Consider the following 27,960-nt stretch of genomic DNA (forward strand, 5'->3'; position numbering starts at 1 on the left):
AGTCTCCCCACATTTTTACAAATGGGAAATACTAATAAAAGATATTTATTTTTCTATGAAAATAAACAAGGTTTAAAAAGTAAAGAGATATACATGGGAATAAAAAAAAAAAATGTTTCCATAAAATAATGCTTCGAAATAACATGTAAAAATAAAGCCCTTTACAAGTATAGGATAGTAAAATAAATAAAAAATATAGAGAGAAAAAGAGCAAGAGAATATACATATATTATATACATATTATATATATGGTTGATTTTTCATCATATGATAAGCCGTGATAACAACAGAACACATAATATGATGAATAGTGTATATTAGGGGAGAAATAGCGCTCATTTTAAAATTATTTATGAAAAAAAAAGGTTAAGTAAAAGGTTAAAACTGATGAAGAAATGTGGATTAAAATGGGTATATTTTTTTGTTTTTTTCGTTCTTTTTATTTCAATTAATATTAAATGTAAACATGTTAATTTTACTTTGATAAAAAACAATAATTTTCCTACATATAAAGGCGCCATTTATGGGGGTAATGAATTTAGACTTTGGATGAAAAATAGCGAAAATCGAGAAAATTGTAAAATAAATGAAAAAAAAAAAGGACAAGAAATATTAAGAAGAAAACCTACTTTGATGTACCTTATAAAAAAAGGAACAAAGAACAGAAAGTTTATTAAAAATATCGAAAAAAAAGTTACAAAAATAATTTTATTTACAACCAATTCTAACGAAAAAGATGAAAATATTTATGACATTATAAATAAAAAAGGATATCCAAATGGGCCAAATAATGAAGAAAATTTTACATTTATTATGGGTAAGGATCAAGAAAAAGTGGAAAATAAAATGGAAGGAGAAAACTATAATTCATTATATAATAATAATAACAATATAAATAAAGATGATGATGTGACTTATAAATATGTTGAAGAAATGGAATCTAAAAAAGTAAATATCAAAGGAGTTGAGATAAATTATAAAGTATATAATTTAGAAGAAGGAATATATTTAATAGATAATGAAAATTATGAAAAGGTAAAAAGTTTGTGGAATAAAGATGAGTTACAAAAAGCAAAAGAAAATTTTGAAAAAAGTTTTGATATAAAAAAACAAGGTATCAAAGATGAAGATTGGATTATGTTACCATTAGATTATGATGAAAATCAAAATATAAAATTAGTGAAAGCAGATTTTGATAATCCATCATATGATTATATATTAACATATTATGATAAGGAAAGAAATTATTATTGGGAATATAAAAGAAGAAATTATTATAAAATGTTTAAAAATACTAGTGATGAAATACCATCATATATGTCTGAATTAGAAAAAGATAAAAGATTTTATAGTAAAGAAATAATTATACCTAAAAAGACATTAGATAATAAAATATTTAGGCAACCTATGTTAAGTGATGTATTAACAAGTGGTTATAGCAAAGAACCTATTGGATTAGAATCATGGAGATATGTAAAATATCCACATGGAAATTTAATAAAACCTCAAAAATATAGTCAATTATATTGTACTAAAAAAAATGGTAAAGATAAACCAGATATGAAATATTATTATTTAGGAAATAGTAATATAGCTGTTTCTGAAATATGTTTAGGAACTATGAATTTTGGTAATTATGTTGATGAAAAATTAGCACATGAATTATTTAATTATGCTTATGAAGAATTCCAAGTTAACTTTTTTGACACATCTGAAATATATCCTTTACCTGTTAAAGAAAATTATTTTGGATTATCAGAAAAAATATTAGGGAATTGGATTGAATCTAAAGGTAAGGCAAATAGACATAAATTTATTATAGCAACAAAAATTTGCGGTAGAACTGATAAAATTCCATGGGCAAAAAAATATAAAACAAATAAAGAAAATTATCAAAAAAGAGTAGACACACAAAATATTAATTATCAATCTATATTAGATCAAAATAAACAACAATATGAAAATACAGAAATGACACCATTAGATAAATTAGAAGAATTAAAAAAAAAAGAACAATTATATTTAAAAAATGATCAAGAAGCGATAGAAAAATTAAAAATATATGAAAAAAAAAAAATAGATAATGAAAGAAATAATAATACTATAACATTAAGTAAGGAAAATATAATAAATAGTGTAGATAATAGTTTAAAAAGACTTAAAACGAATTATATTGATTTATTACAGTTACATTGGCCTGATAGATATTATCCAAATCAATCATCAGGTGATTATAGTGATGTATTATATGATTATACAAAATATTATGATGATTTTGTTCCATTTGTTGAACAATTAGAAGCATTAGATGAACTTAAAAAAAAAGGAAAAATAAGAGAATGGGGATTAAGTAATGAAACACCATTTGGGGTTTTAAAATTTTATGAACTATGCAAACATTTACATATATCTCCTCCGGTATCTGTACAATTAGAATATAATCTATTATGTCGTAATAATCTTGAAAAAGGATTTCCAGAAATATGTAGACCACAAAATACAAATATTTCTTTATTAGCATATTCTCCATTATGTGCTGGAATATTAACAGGAAAATATCTTGAATACACAGATTATACAACAAAAGGAAGAATGTTACATTTTCCATCTTATATGAAAAGACTAAGAGGATCTATAGCAACATATATAATAAGAGAGTTGTATTATTTAAGTCAAAAATATTATTTTCCAAATTTAACAGTTGCAGCATTAAAATGGGTATATACTAGATCTTTTATTACATCTACTATTATTGGTGTTTCAGATTTTTTGCAGTTAAGAGAAAACTTATATTCCCTTACACAAAATGTACTTTTTACAGACAAACTAGAGCGAGAAATAAATGCATTACATTGGAAATTTAGAGATCCAGTTAGAATTATCCAATAGATCAATATTTAAAAATCTTTATTACAACACATAATATTAATTTTTTAATTATATTACTTCTTTAAATAAAAATAATTTAGTTTTTTAAAAATTTGAAGGGATCATTCAAAATAAGTAGGCTCATATAAACATGTACATAATACCTTAATATGGCTAGCAATGTTTTTTATTTTTATTACTAACTATTTCCCAATTAATATATTCGATTTAGATAGGCAAAAATGATAGACCAAATTTATTATTTTATATTTCTCATTTTTCATATCATTTTTGCTATTTTTGTGGAACCTCAAAGAAGTAATTTCCCATTTAGGATGAGCCAGCATCGAATTATAGAAAATAAAAACTTTATATCAAAAAAAAAATATAATTTTTTAAAAATAATTTATAATTTTATGATGATAAAAAAATAGTGTAACAAAAAATATAAAAAAAAAATGTTCATAATTATAATGATAGTAAAAGTTAATTAAAAAGTTATCAAAAAATGTCGGGGAGAAAAAACAAGTTAATATATATATGCACATATCCATTCATATACTGAAGAATGTATAATAAAGCAATTAATATATTCAGAAAATGTCTGCATTAAACTACAAGTCTGTATGTGACATATCTTCCTGCAGTTTCACTTGGTCTAATTATTTTAACAACCTAATTTTCAAAAAAGTGTAAAAATAAAAAAAATAATTGTTAATATTAAAAATGTAAGATTTATACATTAAATATGGAAAAAAGAAACATGGGTATTTTTCTATTATTTTCATATTATTTTCATATTATTTTTCTATTATTTTTCTATTATTTTCTATTATTTTCTATTATTTTTTTGTACTTGTCCCTTTGACAATCCGAAATATCGGCAGACAGGGTCGACATCTTGAATTCTTGGAAGCTTATTTTCTTTAATCTAAAAATATAAAATATATTAACAGTCAGAATTTTTTGCTATAAATTATATTTTTATTATTGACATATCATGCAAATTCGTATTACCTTATATCTCTGTAGCAAGTTTCGTTTTTCGTCACTTGTTAGGGGAATGTGTTTTGGAACTAGTTCGTGTTTTGTTATATTAACCTGTTATTAGAAAGGCAGATAAATGAAGGGAAAAAATAATAACGCCATAACATGAAGAATGATATAAATTCATAAAATTTATTGCCCATTTTTAATATCGAAATTATATTGATAGATCAGAAATATTATTATAATTTTCTATATATTATAAATAATCTTGTTATTATTTATTTTATTTACCAATAATTCGGTATCCAAAAAGTTTTCGATAATATGTCTTGGGGCAGCTTCCTTGATTGCCTATGTAAATGGAATGTCAAAAAATGACGAAATGACGAAATGACGAAATGATGAAATGAATGAAAAAATTCTCATATTGGGAAAAAAAAATAGGACATTAGACGATGGAAATAAATTCTTACATCTTTAGCAAAAGGTGTTAAAGTATTTTGGGTTACAAGAATTGCTCTTTGTATCGATTTTTCGTCCATTTTTTCGGTTAACCTATAGTTTTTCATAAAATAAAAACCATAAATATGTACATGTATATGTATAAATATATGTTCATGTACAAACATTAACGTGCTCATAAATATTTTTAATTTTAGATGGAATTTGGATATATACATATTAATGTGCACGTTTTTTTTTTAATCTTTTATTTTTTTGTTATACTCTCTTAAAGGTTTAACTCCAGTTTTTTTAACTTCATCAACAAAATAAACAATTATTTTATTATTTGCATCATTTTTGTGGCTTGTGATTATAGTCATTCTTGACCGTCTATGGGAAAAAAAAAAAATATAATATTTATTTTGAGGAAATATATTGTACTATGTAAGAATGTTGATAAAACAGTAAATAAGGCAATTTCGATATAGATATAATAATATTACAATTTTTCATTTTCTTCAAATAATTCTTTAAAGGCAGCAAAATTTTCGAGCTTTTCTCGTGCTGTTATTATATATCCTCTATCTTCAAGCATTTCACAACATGTTTTTCGACATTTATAAAACCGGGTAACTGGATCTTCCATTTTGTTTTTATATACTAGTTGGGTTTTCTAAGTTATTACTAAATTTGTCATATAAATACGGCAATCTAGTATCTTTTAAGATATTCGAATTGTTTTTATTCATTCATTTATTAATATTTTATTATAATACTTATACCAAAGATTTTGTAAATAATACAAAAAAAATTAACTTGTGTAATTGTGATAATGTAATATTATATTTCTTGCATCAATATAAGGATATTCTTTTTTCCTTTCCCTTTTTTATATGTTCATTTATTATATATATATATATATATATATATATAAAAATTCAATTTTATATAATTATTGTAAAAAATATATGATATATTCTACCCCCTCTGTCGTTTTGATCTCTTTTGGTATTTTTTTGGGGTTGTTATTTTAATATTTATTTTTATGCATTCTGTAGTTAAAAAAAATATTTTATTAATTTTTTTTCAAAAAAAACTAGCTAAATAAAGAAATGGAAAATAAATCAAATAAAAAAAAAAATAATAAAATAAACAAAAAAGGAAAATAAAACAATAATAAGTAATAAATTGGGAAAGGCATAATAATATTCATATATATCATTATAATAGTATGTATATGCCACATGAAATGGATGTGCATAGTAAACCCTTAAGCATAACTTTTATTTTGTTGAGTATATTATATAATTTGTCACATACCAATAAATAATTTGTTTAAAAAATACATAAAAATATAAATGTTAAAAAATACATAAAAATATAAATGTTAAAAAATACATAAAAATATAAATGCTAAAAAATATATATTAATATAAATGCTAAAAAATATATATAAATATAAAGTTAAAAAAATATTTGTTATGGTTAATATTTGAGAATATTTCATTTTTTTTGATATGTTTGATTTGTTCTTGTTAAAAAATTTTATAATAATTTTACCAACCACTCAGATTTTTTTCAATAATATTCATAATCATATCAATCCCTAATTCTGAATAATTTAAACAATTAATATATCTTAATTGACCATTTCCATATGATTGAAAAACATGTTTATAAGTAATTTCAATGTCATCTAAGGTTTCTAAACAATCTGATGAAAATGATGGGCAAATTATATCAATTATATCACATCCTTCTGTAGACAATTTTTTTAAAACATCTTCTATACAAGGTTTAATCCACTTTTGTCCTTTTATTCTTGATTGAAAAACTAACATATAATCTTCTTTTTTAAGATTTAATTTTTTAATTAATATATTTGTACTTTCAATACAAAAAAAAGGGTATAAATCTCCATCTTGCACATATTTAACTGGCAAAGAATGATAAGAAATTATTAATTTTTTTCCTTTTCCATTTTTTTCCCAAAATTTTTCGATATTTTCTTTTATGCTATCTATATATTTTTCATTAAAACAATAACCCGATAAAAATCTTAATTCTGGAATATTTTGCCACCCTTTTAAATTCTTAGATATACAATCCAAAGTAGACGCAACAGTACATTCTGCTGATTGGGGATATAATGGAATAACTAATAATTTATTTACATTTGACATTTTTAAAATGTTTAAACCCTCTTTTATTGATTTTTCCCCGTATCTCATGCCATAACTTATTTCGACTTTATCATTGTATCTGAAGAAATGTATGATTAAAAAAAATAAATAAATTATGAATTCATACAACTATATTTTATATATTCATATCAACATTTTTTAGGATCCTCAAATGAGGGGATTTATACATATAAAATATATTGGGAACATTTTATTATACATTTATAAAATTATTACTTTTCAAATAGTCGTTTTTTCAAAGCTAAATATTGGTTGTGTGTGTTAACACATAATGGTGACCCTTTCTCTGTCCATATGTTTTTATATTTTAGAGCTGATTTTCCTGTATTTAATAAAAAAAATGTCATTTTGTGAGTGTACCATTTTGTGAGTGTATCATTTTGCGAGTATATCATTTTTCGAGTGCGTGGCATTGTGAATTATGCTCGTGTCGACACGCCGTTTAATACGCATGTATATGGGAAAGAGCAGAGACACAAATGTAGGTATACTACTTGGTATGTTATTTTATTTTATTTTATTTTATTTCGAGTTGTTTATTCTCTTACTACTCCGAAATGGCAAAACATAACTGTACAAAATGGGGAACCATATAAATCGATTGACTTTGATAACTCGAGGATCTCTCAGAAATTCTGAAAGATGGACAAAGAATAAAAAATAAAAAATAAAAAGAAAAATAAAAAGAAAAAAGAAAAAAGAAAAAAGATAAAAATATAAACTTAAGAGTCTACACACTAACATTAAGTGTGTACATATATATGTGGTTAGACGTTTTTTTTTTTTATGAATCATAAAAGTAAATATTAATGAGAAATATATTTATATTATTATTTCTGATGTAAATTTTTTACGCGACAAATATTTATATAGAGACCAAAAAGTTGGTTTAGCAGGGCTTCCTAAATTTGTTAAAAGTATCCCAATTTTATTATGGCGAATATTTTTTATTTTATCTTTTTGTATGTTTAAATTATTACATTTTAAGAAATCGTCTATATCCATTATTAAATATAAAAATATACCAAACTAAAAATTCGATACAATTCAACAGATATGTGTAATATATATGATTTTTAGAAAACACAAACAAATGACAAAACAAATATGTGGAAAAAACATATCAACTATACTAATTAACAAATAAAAAATATATATAATAAAAAATTCAAATAAATAAAGTAATCATATTAATAATATACAAATATTAGTTGTAATAACAATAAAATAATATGGAGTGGAAAAATAGGGGGAATATGTGATGTAAAAAAAAAATTGAAAACGGTTGCTCATATGTGAGGAAAACCACAATAAAAAATTTATATAATCTACGAAAAAAAAAAAAAAAAAAAAAAAAAAAAAAATAATAAAATAATAAAAAATAATAATAAAATGATAAAAAATAATAATATTATAGAAAACTAAAACATGATGAAATAAGAGGAAATATTTTAGATGAAGATACCTCAGTAAATATACCTTTTTCTTAAAAAATGTGGAAAAAAAAATACCAGATTGTTATGAATATACAGAATAAACACTTAACCAATTAAGACCATAGAAAAGTATATATAAGTAGAAATTAAAAGTGAATATAATTTGAATAGAAAATATAAATAAAGCCAAATGAAAATAAGTTTATCTTTTAATAAAAAAAAAAAAAAAGAAGAAGAAAATGAAACAAAGGAAGCCAAAAAAGAACAAAAAAATAACAATAATTTTCAAGACAATAAAAAAGGAATTAATGAAAGAGATAAAATAAAAAATGTTTTCCATTCTTCAAGTGATGAAGAAGTTTTTGATTTTGAAAATAATCACAATAAAAAAATAGCGGAAAAAAAAAAAAAAGAAATTGAAAATGAAATAAAAGAATATATTTATGAGCATGAAAATGTTCCAGTTCAAGAAAATAAAAATGAAAAGGACAAAAAAAACAGAGAAAAACCAAAAAAAGAGATACAATATTTGGGATACAAAGGTGAAGAATTAACCAAATTTCATAGTGATAAATTAAAAGAAGATGTAAAAAAAAATTACCATAGTATTAGCAGCAAAGATGAATATAACAAATCTATTACTTCTAAAGAAACTGATAATGATATTAAAAAAAAAAGATATGGACCAAATTTTAAAAAAATGAATACTGGTTCTTATAAAGATTATAATAGAGAAAAAAATTATGATAAAATAAAAAATAAAAAAAACGATGACGATTTAAATATAGATGAAATTTTTACAAAAAAGGAAAATAACGATAATAATAATAATAATAATAATAAATCTAAATACATGGACGCATTGATCAATAGTTCAAAAAGAAGAATGATGGAAAAAGAAATATTAATGCAAAAGAAACTTAAAATAGATACAGAAAAAGACAAAGTATTTGTTACGAATGCATATAAAAAAAAAATGGCAGAACGTCAGCTAATAAAACAAGATATTGAAGAAGAAAATGAAAATGTAGAATCGAGTAACCAAACAAGTTTGAATTTTAATTTATTTTTAAAAAATATTAATGCTCCTTCAAATTATAATAGAAACAATAGACTTTATAATGAAAATCAAAACTTGGAAGATTTTTGATATTCTTTAATATTTTAAAATAAATTATTTTTATTATTAACTGTTTATGTTTCAAAAAAAAATAAAGACAAACAAGTGTGTAAAAAAATATAATTTAAAATTAATTAAGAGCAAAATAAGTGCCATAATAAAAATATTTATGCACTTATTGCAAAGTATGAAAAATTAAATTTAGCTTGTTATCCTTAAATAAATAAAAAAATATAATGAAAAAAAAATTATATATATTTTTAATTTTAACTATTCTGAAAATATAATTATGTTATTCTTTGTTTTCTTTATATAAAATTTTTACAAGAATATAATTTTTCCATGGCCCTATTCTATATCCTAAGGGTTGTATGCGAACAACATCTCCGATTTTTGCTTCACTTTTTTCATCATGTACCCATATTTTTTTTGTATATCTAAATGTTTTTTTATACCGAACAACATACATATATCTGAAAACGTTTTGCAATAATAACAAGGTATGTATATATATCCACAGAATGAATCATAGAAAATATAATTAACTATTGTCTATGCATTGTTTAACATTTGGAGAGGGTTTAATTTTATTTATTTTTTAATCTGTTTTTTTTTAGTTCGAACCTATCACAAGCCACTCTTATACTTTTGGGGTGTTTATCGTTTATTACATAACCAATCATTTCGTTATTAGCTAGATTGTTTTTAACGACTTAAAATAGAACAAGCGAATAAACATGTGCATGTGAATGTGTATGTATATGTATATGTATATGTGCATGTGTATGTATGTGTATGTATATGTATATGTATATGTGCATGTGTATGTATATTTGCATGCCATATGTGAATAAACTTACATGTCCTAAGATATCCAGCCGTTGCGCGTTGCCAAGCTTTGTAATGCCAATAAAGAGATGTAGCACTTAATTTGATCATACTGATTTCATTATTACATTTTTTTGTCTTAAATTTGATATATTTGGAATATTTTGTTTGCTAGAATATTGAATAAAAATAATAGCAATCTCAATAATACTATATATTTAAAACTCCTTAATGTCACATACACATATATGTGTAATTATGAGAAAACTGTATTTTATAGAAGGACAATTATTGTGTTTAAATTAATGTTTCTAAAAACATATCGAATTTTAAAAATTATGTACAGCCCTAACTAACTATATATACTATACATAGTAGTAATGACAATTTTACAATTTAAATAATATTTTTTAATAAAAAAAAATTACCTAAAATAATAGTATATGACTTAATGTGAGTCACAAATAGGAACACATATTTGTAAGCATAAAAATAACTAATATTAAATATTAAATATTAAATATATATATATATATTTTTTTTTTTTTAATACCTACTCTTTATCTAAACATTTCAACATATGAAAAATATGTCGAAAATGTATACATGTTGTATATATAGAGAAATAAACACCCCTATAAAAAAGGAAAGGTTATTATTCCCACTAAGACCTTTATGTAGTTATTTAAAAAAATAAATTAAATAAAATATGTTTATAATATATAATAGGTAAATTTTTAAGTTAAAAAAAAAAAAAACATACATTTATGTAGCTCAAAATTTATCATATATGAAATTTTCTTTTTTTTTCAAGTATAAATATTTATGTGCATAAAATTTGGCTGTAATGAAATAAAAAAAAAAATGTGCTATAAGGCCAATTTAATATGGCATTTTTTTATATTTAAAAATCGTATTATATACAAATATTTTTTATACTATATTTTTACATTAATATATTAAAACTTTTTATATCCCTGTAAATATATTTTTAATTTTGTATTACAATTAGTTTATTATCCTTTTTTTTTATAGCTCATTTAAAGGCATATCAAATATTAATAATAATTAAGCCCATCTATATATTCTTCCATATATTTATAAACAAATAAAAATTACAAAAAACAAAATGTTTTACCCTGGTATGTTTCGAGAAAAACCCAAGGAAATTATTCCAGATAAATGGAAAATTGCTTTAAGAATTTCAGGATTTTTGGCTTCATGCTATATAATATGTTTTCATGGAGAATTATTTGACATACCAGAAAGCAATAAATTGTCATAATTATTTTGTAAAAACAAAACAATGAGGGATATATCTACAAAGTGAAGGATTCAGAAAAAATACAGAAAAAATACAGAAAAAATACGAGAAAAAATACGAGAAAAAATACGAGAAAAAATACAACAAAACGAAACAAATACTATATCCATTTTTCATAACAAGCTTTAAGATGAGTCTGATACCCTGAATCATATCTCAATATTGATCATATTTTCTGCCCTTATTTATATTCATTTATTTTTACCTTGCACCTACTCATTTATTTTTACCTTTGCACCTACTCATTTATTTTTACCTTTGCACTTATTTATTTGTTTTTTTTCATATCCGAAAACATGAAAGCAAAATATGCATTTCTACATAATAATATTTGGGAATGTTATTTTGCAAATCGTTTTTAAAGTTAAAAGACTAAGCCTTCCATTAAGGGGGGGTGGCGGCTTATTATTTGTACTACAATTTATCAGATATATCAAAAAAATTAAAAAAGCAAAAAATATAGAAAGCAAAAAAAAAAAGAAAAAAAATTCTAAACAGTTGTATACAAAAACAAAGGTTGGCATAAATAGGATACAATGTTGAATACAAATTATGAATGTATAGTATGTATACATTATATGAAATATCAAATAAGCAAACACCAACTGTATAATAAATAAACGAATGAATGAATATATGTTTTGGTATATATTGTGAATTTGATAAATCATGTAAACTTATATTCACGTAAACACCGAAAAAAATAATCATATATTTCTGCATAATTGTTTTTAGACATAATATCATAATTTATACGATCATAAATATATCTCGAAACATTTCTATACAAACCTCTAGCTTGTGATTTTTTATATTTTTCCAAAAAAGTTATAACATCAAAATGTAAAGATCTTGATACTTTCATAAAAAATTTATTATTATAATATATTTGTAATGTTTTAATTTTTTGGAAAATAATATTAAAAGAATAATATACATATGTAATTCTTGGACTATTAAACAGTTTTAATAAATTTTTATATTTTATATAAAAACCAACTAAAAAAAAACTTTCCTGATTTGTTATTTTATCTTCATCACATAATATTAATGGCTTAATTATATATTTATAAAAATTAAGAGTAAAAGAAAAAATAAAATTATTTATTAATTTTTTTATTAATTGCTTTCTTAATCCTTGTAATTTAATACTAAGTTCTCTAAAAAAATCAATATATCGATCTTTAAGAAAAAAATAATTACATATACAAAATAAATCTTTGGGAAAATTTATAATATTTTCAACTAGATTTAATTTTAATAATAAATTATAATCTTCTATTATTATTTCAAATACTGGTTTTATATCAGATTTATATGAAACCAATTTATAGCATTCATCACAAAATATGTGTGTTTTTTTTATGAAAAAAAAATCGTTATTATTATTTTCTATTTCAAATTTATTATCGGGATATTCATTTTTACTTTGATTATCAATTTTGTCATATTCATTCAAATAATCTAATTTTCTTTTTTTTGGAGTTATAGATTCATTAAAAATATCATCAAATGGTACTATTTCGTCACAATTATCATCACTTTTTATAATCTCATTATTTTCAAAACTAGCCAGATTGCCATTACTATTATTGTCATTACTATTGTTACCGTTACTATTGCCATTACTATTATTGTCATTATTATCATTACTATCATTACTGTTATTTTTTGGAGATGTGTCAACCTGATTAATTAGTGGATTCTCATTTATCGAAATGTCTTTACATTTAGAATTAAAATATTTTAATAATATTCTGTTAGATGCTTCTAAAGTAATTTTTTCAGAAAAAATACAATTTGAATTTTGATCTAGTTTGATATTACAAAATGAACATATCGAATTTAAGCATAATTGGAAATATATATCAATCCATGGTATATCATTAAAAGTATAATATCTATCATTATATTTATAAATACCAAAAACATCAAATTGAATTTTATTATTTTTATGACAATAATTATTTATATTAATTTTGTAAAAGCTATTTTTATATTGTTTGTTTATATCAATTATGGGATTCCGCATATGCATATACAACCATATATGATTAAATTCATTTTCTATTTGATTATTATTATCACTATTTTTTTCTTGATTTTTTATTAAACTATTTTTTATTTCAAGTATATATTTAATATGCTTTTTACTAACTTTAGTATAATCTATGTTAATAGCTGAAAAAAATTTTCGACAAAAATCATTTTCATAACTATTTTCTGGAATATCATTTAGATCCTTTTCGAATATATTTTCAAATGGTAATTTATTTTTTATATATTTTATTTTTTTTTTTTTTTTTTCAATCGTATTAAAATTTGTGTTTTGGCTATTTATTGTATCAAGGGTTTCAAAATATTTATTATTTTCATAATTATTATCTTCATAATTGTTATCATCAAAGTTTGGTATAATATTATAAATTCCATCATTTTCCCATTCATAGTTATGAAAAAATGAATTATCATTTTTATTAGGATCATCAAAAGTTACACTTCCATATGTTGAAGCATCTGAATTTGTTTCAATATCAATATAATTAAATGTTTGTGAAAATAAATTATTTACATTTTCTGAATCATTATTTTCTTCTATTTTACTAATATTACTGTCCATAATATTATCAGTTTCTATTTCCGAATTATTTATTTCATTCTTGTTACCAATTTTTATATCTATTAAAGATAAACATTCTCTCATAAAATATACATTTGTTTTTACATTAATATTTAATGAAATTATTAAATTTTGAATTTCTCGAATATTTAAAAATTCGGTTATTTTTAATATAATAAGTTCATTATCCAACATACCCCTTATGCTCATTTTGTCTTTTCAGTTTGTTGTTATTAAATATGATCTTAATATGTTTTCAAAATTTTGATATACTTTCGTTATTCACCACGTTTTCAAAAAAAAAAAAAAGGTTATTGATCATTTCTATATGCTTGAATAAATTTCATATTCTTTATTTTATTTGATTTGATTGATTTTATTTTATTTATATTTCAAAATTATATTCTTCTATTTCAATATGCCAATTTTGCATATTCTTATCAAAATATATTCATCACTTTATGATACTATTTTTGTTTTCTTCCTCCGTTTTTATTAACATTTATTACATAGAATAAAATAGATAAAAAAAGGGAAATTGAAATAACTCAAATAAAGATCATACAAACAAGTATTATTAGCTCGAATATGTTAGCCTTTCGTTTTGCTTAGCTTATTTTGTTTTGTTGGCTATTTTCTTATATATCCCATTTTATGCAATAATTAATTTGGATAAATTACGAACTTAAAAATATAGAAAAGGGACATATTGAGGAATGCTTAGAAAATAATATTTATATTTATACTTGTTATTTTGTTATTTTGTTATTTATTATTTTTTATTTTTTTATTTTTTATTTTTTTATTTTTTTTTTTATATTTTTTTTTTTTTTTTTTTTTATGCTTGGAAAAATGGGCACAACTTCTATGAAAAAGGGAGAACGAAAAAATGGATGAGCAGGGGCGACCAAGTATTATGCTTAACCAAAAAAATGGTTAAAAAATGGTTAAAAAATGGTTAAAAAATGGTTAAAAAATGGTTAAAAAATTGTTAAAAAATTGTTAAAAATTGGTTAAAATAATAGCTAAAAAATGGTTAAAATAATAGTCCAAATAACAGCTAAAATAAAAAGAATGTAAAAGAATACAGCAAAAAATAAGCAAAATAAAAAATGCTGGATTTTTCGCAATATGGCTTTAATGCCAAAATTGAGGAAACAAGTTTATATACATGCTCTGTTTTATTAGTGTTGTAGTTTGTAGCATTTGTAAATTTTCAAAAAATTAATTAAAAATCGTATAACGAAAATAAAGGCATATTTTAATAGCATATTTAATAAAACTCAAATACAAAAAACAATTACTGTTTATATCTTGGAAGGAACAGTAGTAATCATATTCAAATAAAAAATGATAAAAAATGATAAAAAATGATAAAAAATGATAAAAAAATGATAAAAAAAAATGATAAAAAAAAATGATAAAAACAAAATTATATGCCAAAATTATATGCCAAAATTATGTGCCAAAATTATGTGCCAAAATTATGTGCCAAAATTATATGCCCAATACTATCACACAACGACAGAAAGCCAAATTGTCTTGCATTTTTTCAAAGAAATGGCAAATTTTTAAATATTTTCTTTTGAAGCTCAAGATACCCACCTTTCATATTATATACAAAAATATCTTTTTCTTGAATATGAATATTTTTCTTATCAAATGGTATATTTGATGTATTTCCATTTTTCAAAAAAATATTATTAAAAAGTTGTGTTATTTTTAATGAATCAATACCTCTTCTACAAATGACAATAATAACTATCTTTCCTTTTTTTTCTAAAATATTTAATTTATCAAAAATGGTGTAAATGGTATTATCTGAATTATTATGTGAAGCCGAATAAACATTTTCAATAATATCATCATAACTCCATTTTATTGAATTTTTAAGACCATATATATTAGAATTATTATATTTCCTAACATCCAATATTACTAAATAATTTGGAATAAAATTAAAAAAAGAAAATTTATTATTTAATACATCAATAAAATTATAAATATCTATATGATAATTATTTTCATTTAAATTATCTATTTTTGTACATTGGCCAATTTTCGAAATATTTGAATAATCATAATTTATAATAAAATTATATAATTCATTATAATTATAAATAGAGCATATACAATTTTTATTTTTATAATTCATATTAATTACTTCAAATGGTTTATTATTGGAAAAACTGTTATAACTTAAAAATGGTTTTAAGGTTTTTTCTTTTAAATTTGCAGAAAATTTAATTGCTTCATTAGCTTGTAATAATCCGATTATTCCTGTAACTGTTGATAATATACCATTTTCATCACAATTTTGCATTTCATTATGATTGTTAAAATTTTTTAAACATCTATAACAATTAGAATCATTATCATTTAAATTATACACATTTAATTGTCCATACAAACCCAATGCACTACCAAATATTAATTTTTTTTTATAAAGAAGACATAAATCATTTATTAAAAATCTAGTACTTATATTATCAGTACAATCTATTATTATATCATAATATTTTATAATTTCTAATCCTTTTTTTTTATCTAAAAAATATGGATAACATACTATATTTGTATTTTCATCAAAATCATTTAAAGTTAATTTTGCTGATATTGTTTTATTTAAACCTATATTTTTTTTTTTATGAATTATTTGTCTATGTAAATTTGATTTTTCTACTTTATCACCATCTACCAATCCAATTTCTGAAAACCCAAATTTGCTTAAATAAAAACATATTGGTGATCCTAACCCTCCTATTCCTATAATTAGAATTTTTGTTTTAAATATTGTATTTAATGAATTTGTATTTATTTCTTCTATGTTAATATATTTTCCATGTTTTTCAACAACATTTTTATCAAAATTTTTGTAAAAAAATTTGTCTTCAATTATGTTAATACTATTGTACTTGTTTAAAAATCGAAAAAAATAAGGAAATATCTTTTCACCTTTTTCATATAATATATCTTTTATTTTGTTATAAAAATCCATATATATCTGTTTTCTTTCTATCCAATTTAAAATATCTTTTAAATAATAGCCTAAAATTAAACATGCACAACACCCTCCATATTTTCTATATGTCAAATATGGCATCATTATAAATCTTAAGAAATTTTATTATGACATTACAATATATATATAATTATACATCCGTTTATATTCAAATGGAAAAATATCTTATATGCGTAAAATAATAGGATCATACATGTTAGCATGTAGCTTACAAACTGGGAAATGCAGCTATACAAACTGGGAAATGCAACTACAAAAAGTGAGAAATGCAACTATACCATTTTTCTAACAATTCAATACTCTATAAAGCAATGAATAGAAGAAATTAAAAAAAAATAGCACAGTATGGTATTTATTACTATCCTTAAATGAAGTATAAAATTATAAAAAAAAAAAAAAAATTTTAATAATCATACATATATATTGTTGTATGCAAAAATTCCAATATGCATTTTTTTAATATCAAAATCATTTATTTTTTGTGATACTGTAAGCAGATAGACTAATAAAAATATTGGTTTGGTTCTCTTTCCTATTTCGTGAATTGTCAAATAAAAAAGAGGAAATATGAAAGAAAAAAATATATTTTTATTTATTTGAAATATGCAGTTCCTTATGCGATATGTTATTAGTATATATATTTATATTTATATTATATGCCATATATAAAAAATAATAATAGATTATATGGCCACGAGAATTGCAATAATTTAAGAGAAAAAAATAAAATAAAATGAATTTTTTTTTAAAATAGTATAAATATATAAATGACAAGAAAACTAAATTACATTTTCCAAATATATTAAAAAAAATATATTTACCATAAAATGTGATAATCTATGTTTTATAATGAATTATATATAGATTGATATAAAGAAAAAGTGGAATATGCATATATAAAAAAAATTAATTAAAATTGTAACTCTATAAAATTGTGTAAATAAAATAATTAAAAACGGATGATTAAGGTATAGACTTAGATAAGAATGAGAAATATATTTACAAGTACAAAAAAGAGGTTTCCCAATTTTCGCTATTTTTCATCATTACCAAAAGCAAAGGTAGTTTAAAAAAAAAAAAAAAAAAAAAAAAAAAATATAAGAAAATATAAGAAAATATAAGAAAATATTGTTACTTTTGAAAATAGCTAGTTATAAAATTTGCAAAGTTAGCTATTAATACCTAATTATGTGCATTTAAGCAAGTTTGAAAAACTGGATAAAAAGTTCAGACAACCATAAATTGTTACAAATTGCCACTACTACATGTTCCCAAAAATTGTTATTATTTTTGATTTATTGTTATTTTTTCTGATATTTTCTGATTTTTTCTGATTTTTTTGTAGGAACAAGTTAAAAAGACAATTCTGTACGACCTCCATAAAAAAAAAAATGCAATTTTTAAAATTTTCAACGGTTTTTATTTACCAGATGAATATAAAGATGATACATTAATAACCTCTCATTTACATACGAGATCTAAATGCTCAATTTTTGACTACACATATAGACCAATATTAAAAATAAGTGGTAATGATAAAATAATATTTTTGGAAAAATATATTGGGAGTGATATAAAAGGTTTATGGGAAAATGAATGTAGAATTAGTTTTTTATTAACAGAAAATGGGGGTATATTAGATGATATAGTAATAATATTAAAACCAGAACATTTATTAGTATATTTAAATATCCAATGTAAAGAAAAAGTATATAAATATTTAAATGATAAATTATTAGAAAATACAAAACTTGATGTAAAAATAGAAGAATATAATACTCATAGTTCTATATGTATACAAGGTTGTAAATCTACAGATGTATTAAATGAATTAATAAATGATAATACAAATGTTGATGAGTTTAGTTTGATGTCTAGTAATGTATGTAAATTAAATAATGTAGATGATTGTCTATTAAATAGATATACATGTACAGGTGAAGATGGATATGATATACTTATACCTAATAAACATGTACAAGACATATATAAATGTATACTTAATAATTCGCTAGTTAAACCTGGTGGTTTAGCTGTATTAAATACTCTAAGATTAGAAAGTGGATTTTCAGTATATGGAAAAGATATTAATGAAAATTATACTCCAATTGAATCTAATTATCAATGGGTATTAGGAAATAGAAGATTAAAAGAATTAGATTTCAATGGTGCTAAAATTATTTTAGATCAAATTAAAAATGGAACAAAAATAAAAAGAGTTGGTATTACTGTTAATTCAAATATTGTACCAAAAGAAAATTCTAAAATATATTTAAATGAAAAAAATCAAGAAAATTATATTGGATATATAACAAGTAGCTGTTTTTCGCCTATGCTACAAAAGCCAATAGCTATGGGTTATGTAAATTCAAATCATTCAACAGTTAATAATATTGTGAAAGTTGAATGTTTGGATAAATTGGAAGAAGCTCAAATAACAAAAATGCCATTTGTCCCTTTATCAGTATAATTGAATAACTATTCGAGTTGGAATTGAATTGGAGTTGAAATCTCACAGTTTTATATCCATAATAAATTTTTGTGTGTGTATATTTCCACACATATATATCCCCCCAAAAAAATATTTGCCTTCGTTTGGCATTTCCTTTTTATGAACAAAGTTAACATGCATATTAGTGAAAATATTTTTTTCCTATTAAAATAAAAAATATATATTTTATAATTTTTTAAAGTACCCTATTTTATTATCCTTTTCGAATGGTATTGTTTTTATAAATGGCTTTTCCCGTTCTTTTTTATGTTGCAAAAATGTTTTACACTTCAATTCCAGGAGTTTTTTTATATTATTTAATAATCTCATTAATTGTTTTGTGTGTAAAATATTTACAATTTTTTTGAAAGCACATGACTGCAAATAATATATCCAATGTATATACACTAATTTTCTACAATTTGTGCGCTTTAACATTTTTGATAACTTTTTTTTTTTTTTTTTTTTTTATTATAGTGTACTATAAATTTTGTAAAATATCCCTTTTTTTATTGATAAATTGGTAAAATTTTGAGAATATTATGGTCTCTAACTTTTATTAAAGATATCAGGAATGCACACAACCATCTTTTTCCATATTGTTTGAAATTTTTAATTTAAAATTTCTCATGTATATATAAAAAAATTTATCTATATTACAGTTGTAGAATTTTTTTTTTTTTTTTTCGTATTCCTATTTTAATGAACATATTATATTGACAAATTTTTAATTTTCATTATTTTCAATGTCTTTAAATTCAAGAAATGATATTAAAATGAGTATTTAAATTAATTTATTAAAATTTTATAACACGGCGAAAAAAAATGTGTTATTCGATTATATGTAAGTAGGTATACACATTTTAGTGGCACAGAAAGAATCCTATTGTCTTAGACAAGAGGTTTAAACAAGTTTATTCGAAAACCAAAACACAACCAGGATAATTTTTATTTTATTATATGTGTGTGTTATATGTGAGCTAGCCAAAAAAAAAAAAAAAAAAAAATAATGAAAATAGCGAAAATAGCGAACACAGCGAAAACAGCGAAAATAACGAAAATAGCGAAAACAGCGAAAACAGCGAAAAACGCATAACTACAAGGGTAAAATGAATGAGTCAGAGGAAAAAAACTCTAATTCAACATACTCTTTCTTTTTCAAAAATTTATCAGTTACTGGCTTTTATGAAGAGAACTGTCTATTTATGACAGTAAAGGAATTGTTTGATAATTCAATCGATGCATTATGTAATAATAAAGGAGGTGAAAATTTTGATGAAGAAGGAGAAGGTACACGAGAAAAAAAAATAGAAATAGAAATTAAGGAATATGGTAACAATTCATCATTTTATGAAATAATATGTAGAGATAATGGAGAAGGTATCGAAGTTAAAGACTTAGAAAAAATTTCTGAAATGTTTTTAACATCAAAAGAGGAATGTATAACTAGTGGAAAATTTGGTATTGGGCTTAAGACAATATTGTTATATTCTTTTAAAACTGCATATGGCTTTTTACACATAAAAATAAAAGTAAAAAAAAATAAAATTTGGGATTTTATATTAGTATTAGATAAAAATTTAAATCATACATTTGTTCAAAATTTTAAAGAATATATTGATGATACATGGGAATGGACAATAGAAATTTCTGTCATTTTAAAAATTAATAATAATTATATATCTGATCAAAAAATACATTCATATATTAAATTATTTTTATTATGGAAAAAAAATATAACAGTTAAATATATTCATAATCCAAATGGTGAACAATCTATATATACATATTCAAATAATTCTGATACTAGTGAAGAAAATATATTAAGTATGTTATCAGACAACTCTATAAATATGATTTTTAAAAAAGATTTTATAACTTCTTATAATTATGATGTTAATATGTATGTTAATGTAAGAAAGTCTGAAAAAATTATTCCATATGAACATGGTCATAATATAGGTTTTCTCTTTTTAATTCGATACGTCAATTCAATGCCTCTCTTGAGAACTTCATCATCAGATTGCTCAATAACAGTTGATTTCAGGTAAATTAAAAAAATATAGAAATATAATAAATTTTATAACTTAAAAAAAAGTATTATTATATTTTGAAATTTTATTGTTTTTTTTTTATCGGCACCATTATATTATTATTATTATGCACATATTAATTGCATATATTTTTCAAAAATAGGAATTTTCTGAAATATCACGGACCTCAATTCGGAATAGAACTGCCCACTGTCAGATATAACCTAATATAGCATAACCTAATATAATATAACCTAATATAACATAGTTATTTTGCTCACAATTATAAATTGCTCATTCTATGTGTTTGCATATTGAACGTATCTTTGGTTACATATTTATGTGCATTTATATATGGATGTAAAAGCATTTATTTTGGTTTTTATTTTGGTTTTTATTTTGGTTTTTATTTTTGTGCAGATCGAAAATCGGGATGAGATGACTCTTGAAGAGTTGACAATCCCAAGCTGTTTTGATGAGCTCAATAAAGTATTAATTTTATTTCCTTTTCTATAGTTCCTTTTTTATCTTTATTTTTATTACAATTAATAATTATAATTATTTTACAGGTATCCAATATTTTCACAGTGAAAAGGTCAGAGAAGTCCACCTGGAATATAATGATTATAGTAAAGACGAAACGCCAACATACATATGTGCATATAATTATGTACAAATGTGTATATATATGCACACATGGTTATGTGCTCACTTATTTACACACAATATTTACATTTTAACAGGGAATTGATGTGAGGGGAAGAGATATATCGTTTGTTAGCCTCAGCAAAAATTGCATAAAGGTTCATAAATATTATATGAATATATTTCTTAATGAATAAATATATAAAAATGTGGTTTTATAAATATTTTTTTTTTTTTTTTTGCATATGTATATACACTTCAAAGGAAGGAGAATACCTGTCTAACTTAATTAAAAAATGTTCAATTAATTTATATAATAATATAAAAAAAGAGTTACCACAGGAATTTGAAAATATATCTGATTATCAGGTAATAAGAACATAATAAAATAGTAACCGATATTGTTCATATATTTAAGAATATCTTATATGTGTGTCAAAATGACACATTATAAATAAATATATAGGCCAAAACAAGTTCATACATATTATATACATGCGGATATATATTTTCCAAATTAATACCAAAGCTAAGACAGGCACTAGATATATACGGAGTTCAATTAGCTTCGTCGCTAAGTAAAATAATTTTAAAGGGTCACGAAGAATTTAAAAATAAAATATTTTTTTTATTAAATGAAAAAAAAAAAAAAAAAAATAATAGTACATGTGAACAGGAAGAATATAATAATAACTATACTAGCTATGATGAAAATATATTAACAAAAGAGTTGTATAGCCATATTAGAGAAAAAATAATACTAAATGAAAAAACATATGAAAACCCTAAAACAAAAATTCAATTAACTGATGATTCAAATAAATCACATTATAAAAATGATCCTTCGAAAGATGATAGTTATTCTGATGATGACGGAGATTATAAATAAGTAATTTATGAGACAAAAAATTAAAAAAATAAAATACAAAGTAAAAAAAAAATATAAAAAATATAAAAAATATAAAAAAACATAAAATAAAATTTAAATAAATATCTATATAATATACAAATGCGTACATTAAAAACATAAAATTTCAAACTATTTTTTTCTTAATTTCTAATATTTTCACGTACATACATGTATATGTATTATATATACCCCTATATAATATATACGTGTGCAAAATGTCATTATGCACATTACATATGTGCGACTTCAAACTATAATAACATAGTTAACATGAAAAAAAAAAAAAAAATAATAAAAATAAATGAATAAATAAATAAATAAAAATAGAAATATGAACTATTTTTTTATTGAATTCCATTTTGAGGGAAGATATAAAAATATTTATTCGATATCAACATCAAGTCTTGGTAATGAAGGGTTCATAATGCTCAAATTGTTTAATCGTCTTTTTGTTACAACCGATATATATGCAATGGCAATTATTCCTAAGATCAACCCGACAAGGAGTATGACCAGATTTCCCCAGTGGTGGTGCAATTCTACAAAAGAAAAAAAAATAAAAATTAACAAAATTAACAAAATAACAAGATTAACAGATTAACAAAATTAACAAATTAACAAATTAACAAATTAACAAAATTAACAAAATAACAAGATTAACAGATTAACAAAATTAACAAATTAACAAATTAACAAATTAACAAAATTAACAAAATAACAAGATTAACAGATTAACAAAATTAACAAATTAACAAATTAACAAAATTAACAAAATAACAAGATTAACAAATTAACAAAATTAACAAAATAACAAGATTAACAAATTAACAAAATTAACGACAAAATGTGAGAGACCAATTTTTTGTCTCATATGTCTATTACCTGAAACATTTGATATGTCTTGTAACAACACTCCAATGTATATAAATAAGCATATCCCTGCAAAATAATGAAGATAATGAAAATAATGAAAATAATGAAAATAATGAAGAAAATGAAAAAATGAAGAAAATGGTTGTATGGGTAAAGAGGGTATAATATGACCTTTATTTTTTATTTATTATTTATTATTTATTATTTTTTATTTATTATTTATTATTTTTTGCTTATTACCTGGCAAGGCCGAAATTGACCCAATGGCAAATTCTTTATACTTGACAGAAGTAACACCAAGCACATAACTAACCACAGATGCTGGCAAGATAGGAGACATACGAATTAAAAGCACAAAAGATAGACCGTTAGCATTAATAGCTTGATCAAATGCTAAATATATTGGATAATTCCTTAATTTTTTATAAATATAATCATGTAATAAATATCTAGAAACAAAAAAACATATGGACATTCCTAAAATATAGCCAGTAAAAACTGCAAAGATAGCTACAAATGTTCCCAATAAATTTCCATATACTCCTGAAAATATTAAACCAGCCCCTACACACATAATCTCAACAGACATAAATAGAGGAGAAATTAAAGTGAACAAACATATAAATAATAATATACTCCATGACCCTTGTTTTCCAACCCATTGTATAACATTGTTAATTATATTAATAAAAGATTGAAATTTTGTAAGAAGATATACTATAAAAAGAAATATAACAATAATAAATACAGCTTTTAATGCAGCTTGAATTTTTGATTTCCTATCTCTTCTTCTTGATATAGTTAAATCATCAGAACCCATCATAATATTATTTCCTATATCTCTTTCATTGGCGTATTTATCGTCAAAATGATATCCCGTTTCTATACACTCATGGTCGGGATTATTGTATATTGGGTTCCCATATGGGTCATTATTATTTTTGTATCCATTTGTATTATTATTAATTAATTTGACTTTTTCATTAGTTTGATCATAATACTGAGAATTCATATTTGAATAACTATTCATTTCGTTATTATAATTCATTGTTGATTTATAATTCTGTTCATTATATTCATTTTTATATTCGTCATCATATATAGTATCATAATTGTTTTTTAAATATTCATATTTTTTATTATAATGATTATCCAAATTTTCCATCTCTATTTTAAATTATTTACTCAGAAAAATATGGGCAAATTATATTTATTCTTAACCTTGATATATTATGAAAACTTGTATATATTATTTTATGCTATGAGAGTGCTAATAGAAAGGGGGAATATATAATATGTATGTATGTATGTGTGTGTGTGTGCGTGTGGGGTTTGTATATATATATACACACATTAACGTCAATTTAACAAAGCTTCAAATCAATTTGGAAGCATAATCAGGTAATAATTTTGTGGTGTTAAAATTTAATCGGCCCACAATTCGCATTTTTTTCACGAAATAAAAAGGTATACATAAATAAACGAGCAAATATAATATGAAAACGTATTAATATATAGGAAATGTACTTGCGTTTTCTCTATTAAAATAATATAAGTTTTCTCCACTTAAATATAATAACTGATGTCTATAATAAATAATCCATATGGTCTTCTAATATATTATGTAATTTCATATATTTAAATGGATGATGGATAGTCACATAAATGTGCATTTATGCATAATAAAGAGAATTTTAATAAAACATAAAAGAGCACGTAAAATGAGTAATAATTAAAGAGAAATTAATTATATGTGCATAATATATATGTGTGTTAAAATTGTTTATAAATTTATTCGCATAATAACAATTATTTATTAAATATATATATATATTGTCAAAAAAAAAAAAAAAAGTCCATTTAATACATATTGAAATTAAAATAAATCAATATACAAATACTCACAAAAATGCAAATTGGGAAAATGAAAATATAAAAAGATATGGAAATTAATTTATTTTAAATATTCATTTAAATTTATTTGAAGCATGATATAATTTACAATTTGAATAATAAATAGTTAATATGTATAATTTAATCAGCAAAAAAAAAAATAAAAAAATATATATAATATATTATCACGTGTATACAATTATTGGTGGCCAATTTTTTAATTATTTTTAATTGAATAATCCATCAATATATTATTAATAAAACTTGATTTATTTTATTTTTTTGTGTAGAATTGAATAAGTAAATTACGCATAAATATTTATGGAAAAAATAATATAATATGCATTGCCCTCAAATTAGTATATAAAATATATATATAATAATTTATATGTAATAACATTTATTATAGCTACGTTACAAGAATGATAAAATTTATACATATTACGACATGCATTTTTTAGTATACTTTTTATTGTAATTTTTTATTCGCTATCACTATATTTCTAATTTTTTATGTTGATATGGTATATATATTATTAAAATGGAAATGAAGTAATAAAAATGGAACATGTACATCATATGCATAATTCAATATGCATACACAATTTACATTTTTATATTAAGGAAATTAATTTTGTAAAATTACCTTTAGAATAATATAATAAAGAGACAGATATGCGAATAATTAATTTGGCGTTTTAAGCTAACCTATGAAAAAGCTAATAAAAAAATAAGGAGAGTTTTTTTCTTCATTGTACTATACATGTTGCGATAAAAAAAAAAGGAAATGTTGCAATAAAACAAAAAGGAAATGTTGCATTTGATAAAATTTTGAGAATATGGAACATTGTACTTATTAAAAAATGTAAGCTTTCTCTTAATGTTGTAAAGTATGTGATGTTTTTTTTTTCCTAACAATTTCTACAACTTTTATAATTTATATTATTTTTCAATCAATCAATAAATCAATTATTTTAAAAAAATTATTAACAATTTACTAATTTATGACCAAAAAAAAAAAAAAAAATAAATGTTAAGGTTAAAATGGTTACAGCTAAATGTATTTAAAAAAAATAATAAAAAAAATAATAAAAAAATAATAAAAAAAGCTAGCTGTGTGTATTTTCCCTTTTTATGTGTAAGGCAAACAAATAAAAATAACATAAAGTTGATGTGTGTGTTATATATGTTGTTACTATTGTAAGACATTGAAATTTCATTCTATATAATATTTTATGTTTTTTTTTTTTTTATGAAAATAATGTTGTCATTTGTAAACTTAATACTAATTTATATAGAAGAATATAATTTTGATCAAATTTTCAAAAAAAGAAAGAAAAATTGTCATTTATTGCGTAATATTTTAAGATTATAAAATTAAAAAGAACCATTTGTTTTTATTTTTTTTGTTTTTTTCACATTTTAAAATAATGTGGTAATTTTTTTAATTATGTATGGACTGCAAATTGGTTAAATATAATTAGAAAATAATAAAATAAATTCTTAATGCTTTTTTAATAATGTTGTAAAAAAAAATTCATTATTGTTATATATAAAAGGGGTAACGTTTGATAGAATTTTAAGCATTTGATTGTAAGGACGCATGTATATAAGTAAATTGTGTATAATTTCATTTATCGGAAAATATAAAAACAAACTAATATTCTAAATAAATAAGTAAATATATACATTATAGGGATAATTTTTTTTAGCATATTTTCCACACGATTTTATGTACACAAAATGTATATATGTATTTAGGCAATTTTGATCACACTAAAGAATAAAATATATTATATATATTTTAGAGTTAATAAATAAATTATATCACTTAATATGTATTATTTTTTTTACTGAATTATAGTTTTCCATTTTCATTTCGAACTATATTAAAATACGATAATAATTCATTGGCTATCTTTTTTATTCATTATTTTATCACTAATAATATTTCACTATTTTTACCATTATTTTTTACTATCTTTTTTTTTTTTTTTTTTTTTTTAAGACTTGGACATTTCGCTTTTTTTTCCTTTATGACGTATATTGAACATAAAGAAATTAAAAATTGATTGACACTTGGAATTGCAATTTTACTAAGTTTACCTTTTTTTTTTTTTTTATTAAAAAGGGTAAAATAATTATTATTAAAACATTAAAAAGTAATTAATTTTAAATTTGTAAATAAATATGACTATAATGCAATGTGTTTTTATGTAACAATTTAAATGAAGTTTACCATAAAGTCTAGTTACGATG

General features: G+C 21.6%; 11 protein-coding genes across 11 annotated transcripts; 5 read left to right on the top strand and 6 right to left on the bottom strand.

The window, feature by feature from the left end:
* Window positions 1-387: 387 nt before the first annotated feature.
* Window positions 388-2,889, top strand: PY17X_1141900 (aldehyde reductase, putative; the record flags this gene model as incomplete). Its single annotated transcript, XM_725609.2, has 1 exon — window positions 388-2,889. One exon carries the CDS (start codon window positions 388-390, stop codon window positions 2,887-2,889), a length of 2,502 nt encoding a protein of 833 aa, XP_730702.2.
* A 588-nt stretch (window positions 2,890-3,477) lies between these two features.
* On the bottom strand, window positions 3,478-4,948 carry PY17X_1142000 (DNA-directed RNA polymerases I, II, and III subunit RPABC1, putative; the record flags this gene model as incomplete). Its single annotated transcript, XM_022956607.1, has 7 exons — window positions 3,478-3,543; window positions 3,725-3,799; window positions 3,886-3,969; window positions 4,150-4,209; window positions 4,332-4,413; window positions 4,585-4,692; window positions 4,806-4,948. The coding sequence occupies 7 exons, from the start codon at window positions 4,946-4,948 to the stop codon at window positions 3,478-3,480; spliced, it is 618 nt and encodes a 205-aa protein (XP_022812483.1).
* A 910-nt stretch (window positions 4,949-5,858) lies between these two features.
* Window positions 5,859-7,511, bottom strand: PY17X_1142100 (ferrochelatase, putative; the record flags this gene model as incomplete). The annotated part of the gene is made up of 4 exons (XM_022956608.1): window positions 5,859-6,564; window positions 6,723-6,828; window positions 7,055-7,141; window positions 7,361-7,511. The coding sequence occupies 4 exons, from the start codon at window positions 7,509-7,511 to the stop codon at window positions 5,859-5,861; spliced, it is 1,050 nt and encodes a 349-aa protein (XP_022812484.1).
* Window positions 7,512-8,132: 621 nt separating this feature from the next.
* PY17X_1142200 (conserved Plasmodium protein, unknown function) lies at window positions 8,133-9,092 on the top strand (the record flags this gene model as incomplete). Its single annotated transcript, XM_723110.2, has 1 exon — window positions 8,133-9,092. The coding sequence occupies one exon, from the start codon at window positions 8,133-8,135 to the stop codon at window positions 9,090-9,092; it is 960 nt and encodes a 319-aa protein (XP_728203.2).
* A 262-nt stretch (window positions 9,093-9,354) lies between these two features.
* On the bottom strand, window positions 9,355-10,001 carry PY17X_1142300 (ribosomal protein S17, putative; the record flags this gene model as incomplete). The annotated part of the gene is made up of 3 exons (XM_022956609.1): window positions 9,355-9,535; window positions 9,687-9,774; window positions 9,923-10,001. The coding sequence occupies 3 exons, from the start codon at window positions 9,999-10,001 to the stop codon at window positions 9,355-9,357; spliced, it is 348 nt and encodes a 115-aa protein (XP_022812485.1).
* Window positions 10,002-11,019: 1,018 nt separating this feature from the next.
* Window positions 11,020-11,175, top strand: PY17X_1142400 (conserved protein, unknown function; the record flags this gene model as incomplete). The annotated part of the gene is made up of 1 exon (XM_723112.1): window positions 11,020-11,175. One exon carries the CDS (start codon window positions 11,020-11,022, stop codon window positions 11,173-11,175), a length of 156 nt encoding a protein of 51 aa, XP_728205.1.
* Window positions 11,176-11,881: 706 nt separating this feature from the next.
* Window positions 11,882-14,044, bottom strand: PY17X_1142500 (conserved Plasmodium protein, unknown function; the record flags this gene model as incomplete). The annotated part of the gene is made up of 1 exon (XM_022956612.1): window positions 11,882-14,044. One exon carries the CDS (start codon window positions 14,042-14,044, stop codon window positions 11,882-11,884), a length of 2,163 nt encoding a protein of 720 aa, XP_022812486.1.
* A 1,342-nt stretch (window positions 14,045-15,386) lies between these two features.
* On the bottom strand, window positions 15,387-16,940 carry PY17X_1142600 (ubiquitin-activating enzyme, putative; the record flags this gene model as incomplete). The annotated part of the gene is made up of 1 exon (XM_725684.1): window positions 15,387-16,940. The coding sequence occupies one exon, from the start codon at window positions 16,938-16,940 to the stop codon at window positions 15,387-15,389; it is 1,554 nt and encodes a 517-aa protein (XP_730777.1).
* Window positions 16,941-17,842: 902 nt separating this feature from the next.
* On the top strand, window positions 17,843-19,326 carry PY17X_1142700 (aminomethyltransferase, mitochondrial, putative; the record flags this gene model as incomplete). The annotated part of the gene is made up of 2 exons (XM_022956613.1): window positions 17,843-17,917; window positions 18,202-19,326. 2 exons carry the CDS (start codon window positions 17,843-17,845, stop codon window positions 19,324-19,326), a joined length of 1,200 nt encoding a protein of 399 aa, XP_022812487.1.
* Window positions 19,327-20,456: 1,130 nt separating this feature from the next.
* On the top strand, window positions 20,457-22,914 carry PY17X_1142800 (DNA topoisomerase 6 subunit B, putative; the record flags this gene model as incomplete). The annotated part of the gene is made up of 7 exons (XM_022956614.1): window positions 20,457-21,394; window positions 21,544-21,592; window positions 21,801-21,869; window positions 21,950-22,009; window positions 22,124-22,183; window positions 22,290-22,394; window positions 22,555-22,914. The coding sequence occupies 7 exons, from the start codon at window positions 20,457-20,459 to the stop codon at window positions 22,912-22,914; spliced, it is 1,641 nt and encodes a 546-aa protein (XP_022812488.1).
* Window positions 22,915-23,316: 402 nt separating this feature from the next.
* On the bottom strand, window positions 23,317-24,973 carry PY17X_1142900 (SNARE associated Golgi protein, putative; the record flags this gene model as incomplete). Its single annotated transcript, XM_022956615.1, has 3 exons — window positions 23,317-23,474; window positions 23,818-23,874; window positions 24,049-24,973. The coding sequence occupies 3 exons, from the start codon at window positions 24,971-24,973 to the stop codon at window positions 23,317-23,319; spliced, it is 1,140 nt and encodes a 379-aa protein (XP_022812489.1).
* Between the last annotated feature and the right edge of the window lie 2,987 nt (window positions 24,974-27,960).

This window comes from Plasmodium yoelii, assembly GCF_900002385.2.
Source record: "Plasmodium yoelii strain 17X genome assembly, chromosome: 11".
In the NCBI taxonomy this organism is placed as follows: domain Eukaryota; phylum Apicomplexa; class Aconoidasida; order Haemosporida; family Plasmodiidae; genus Plasmodium; species Plasmodium yoelii.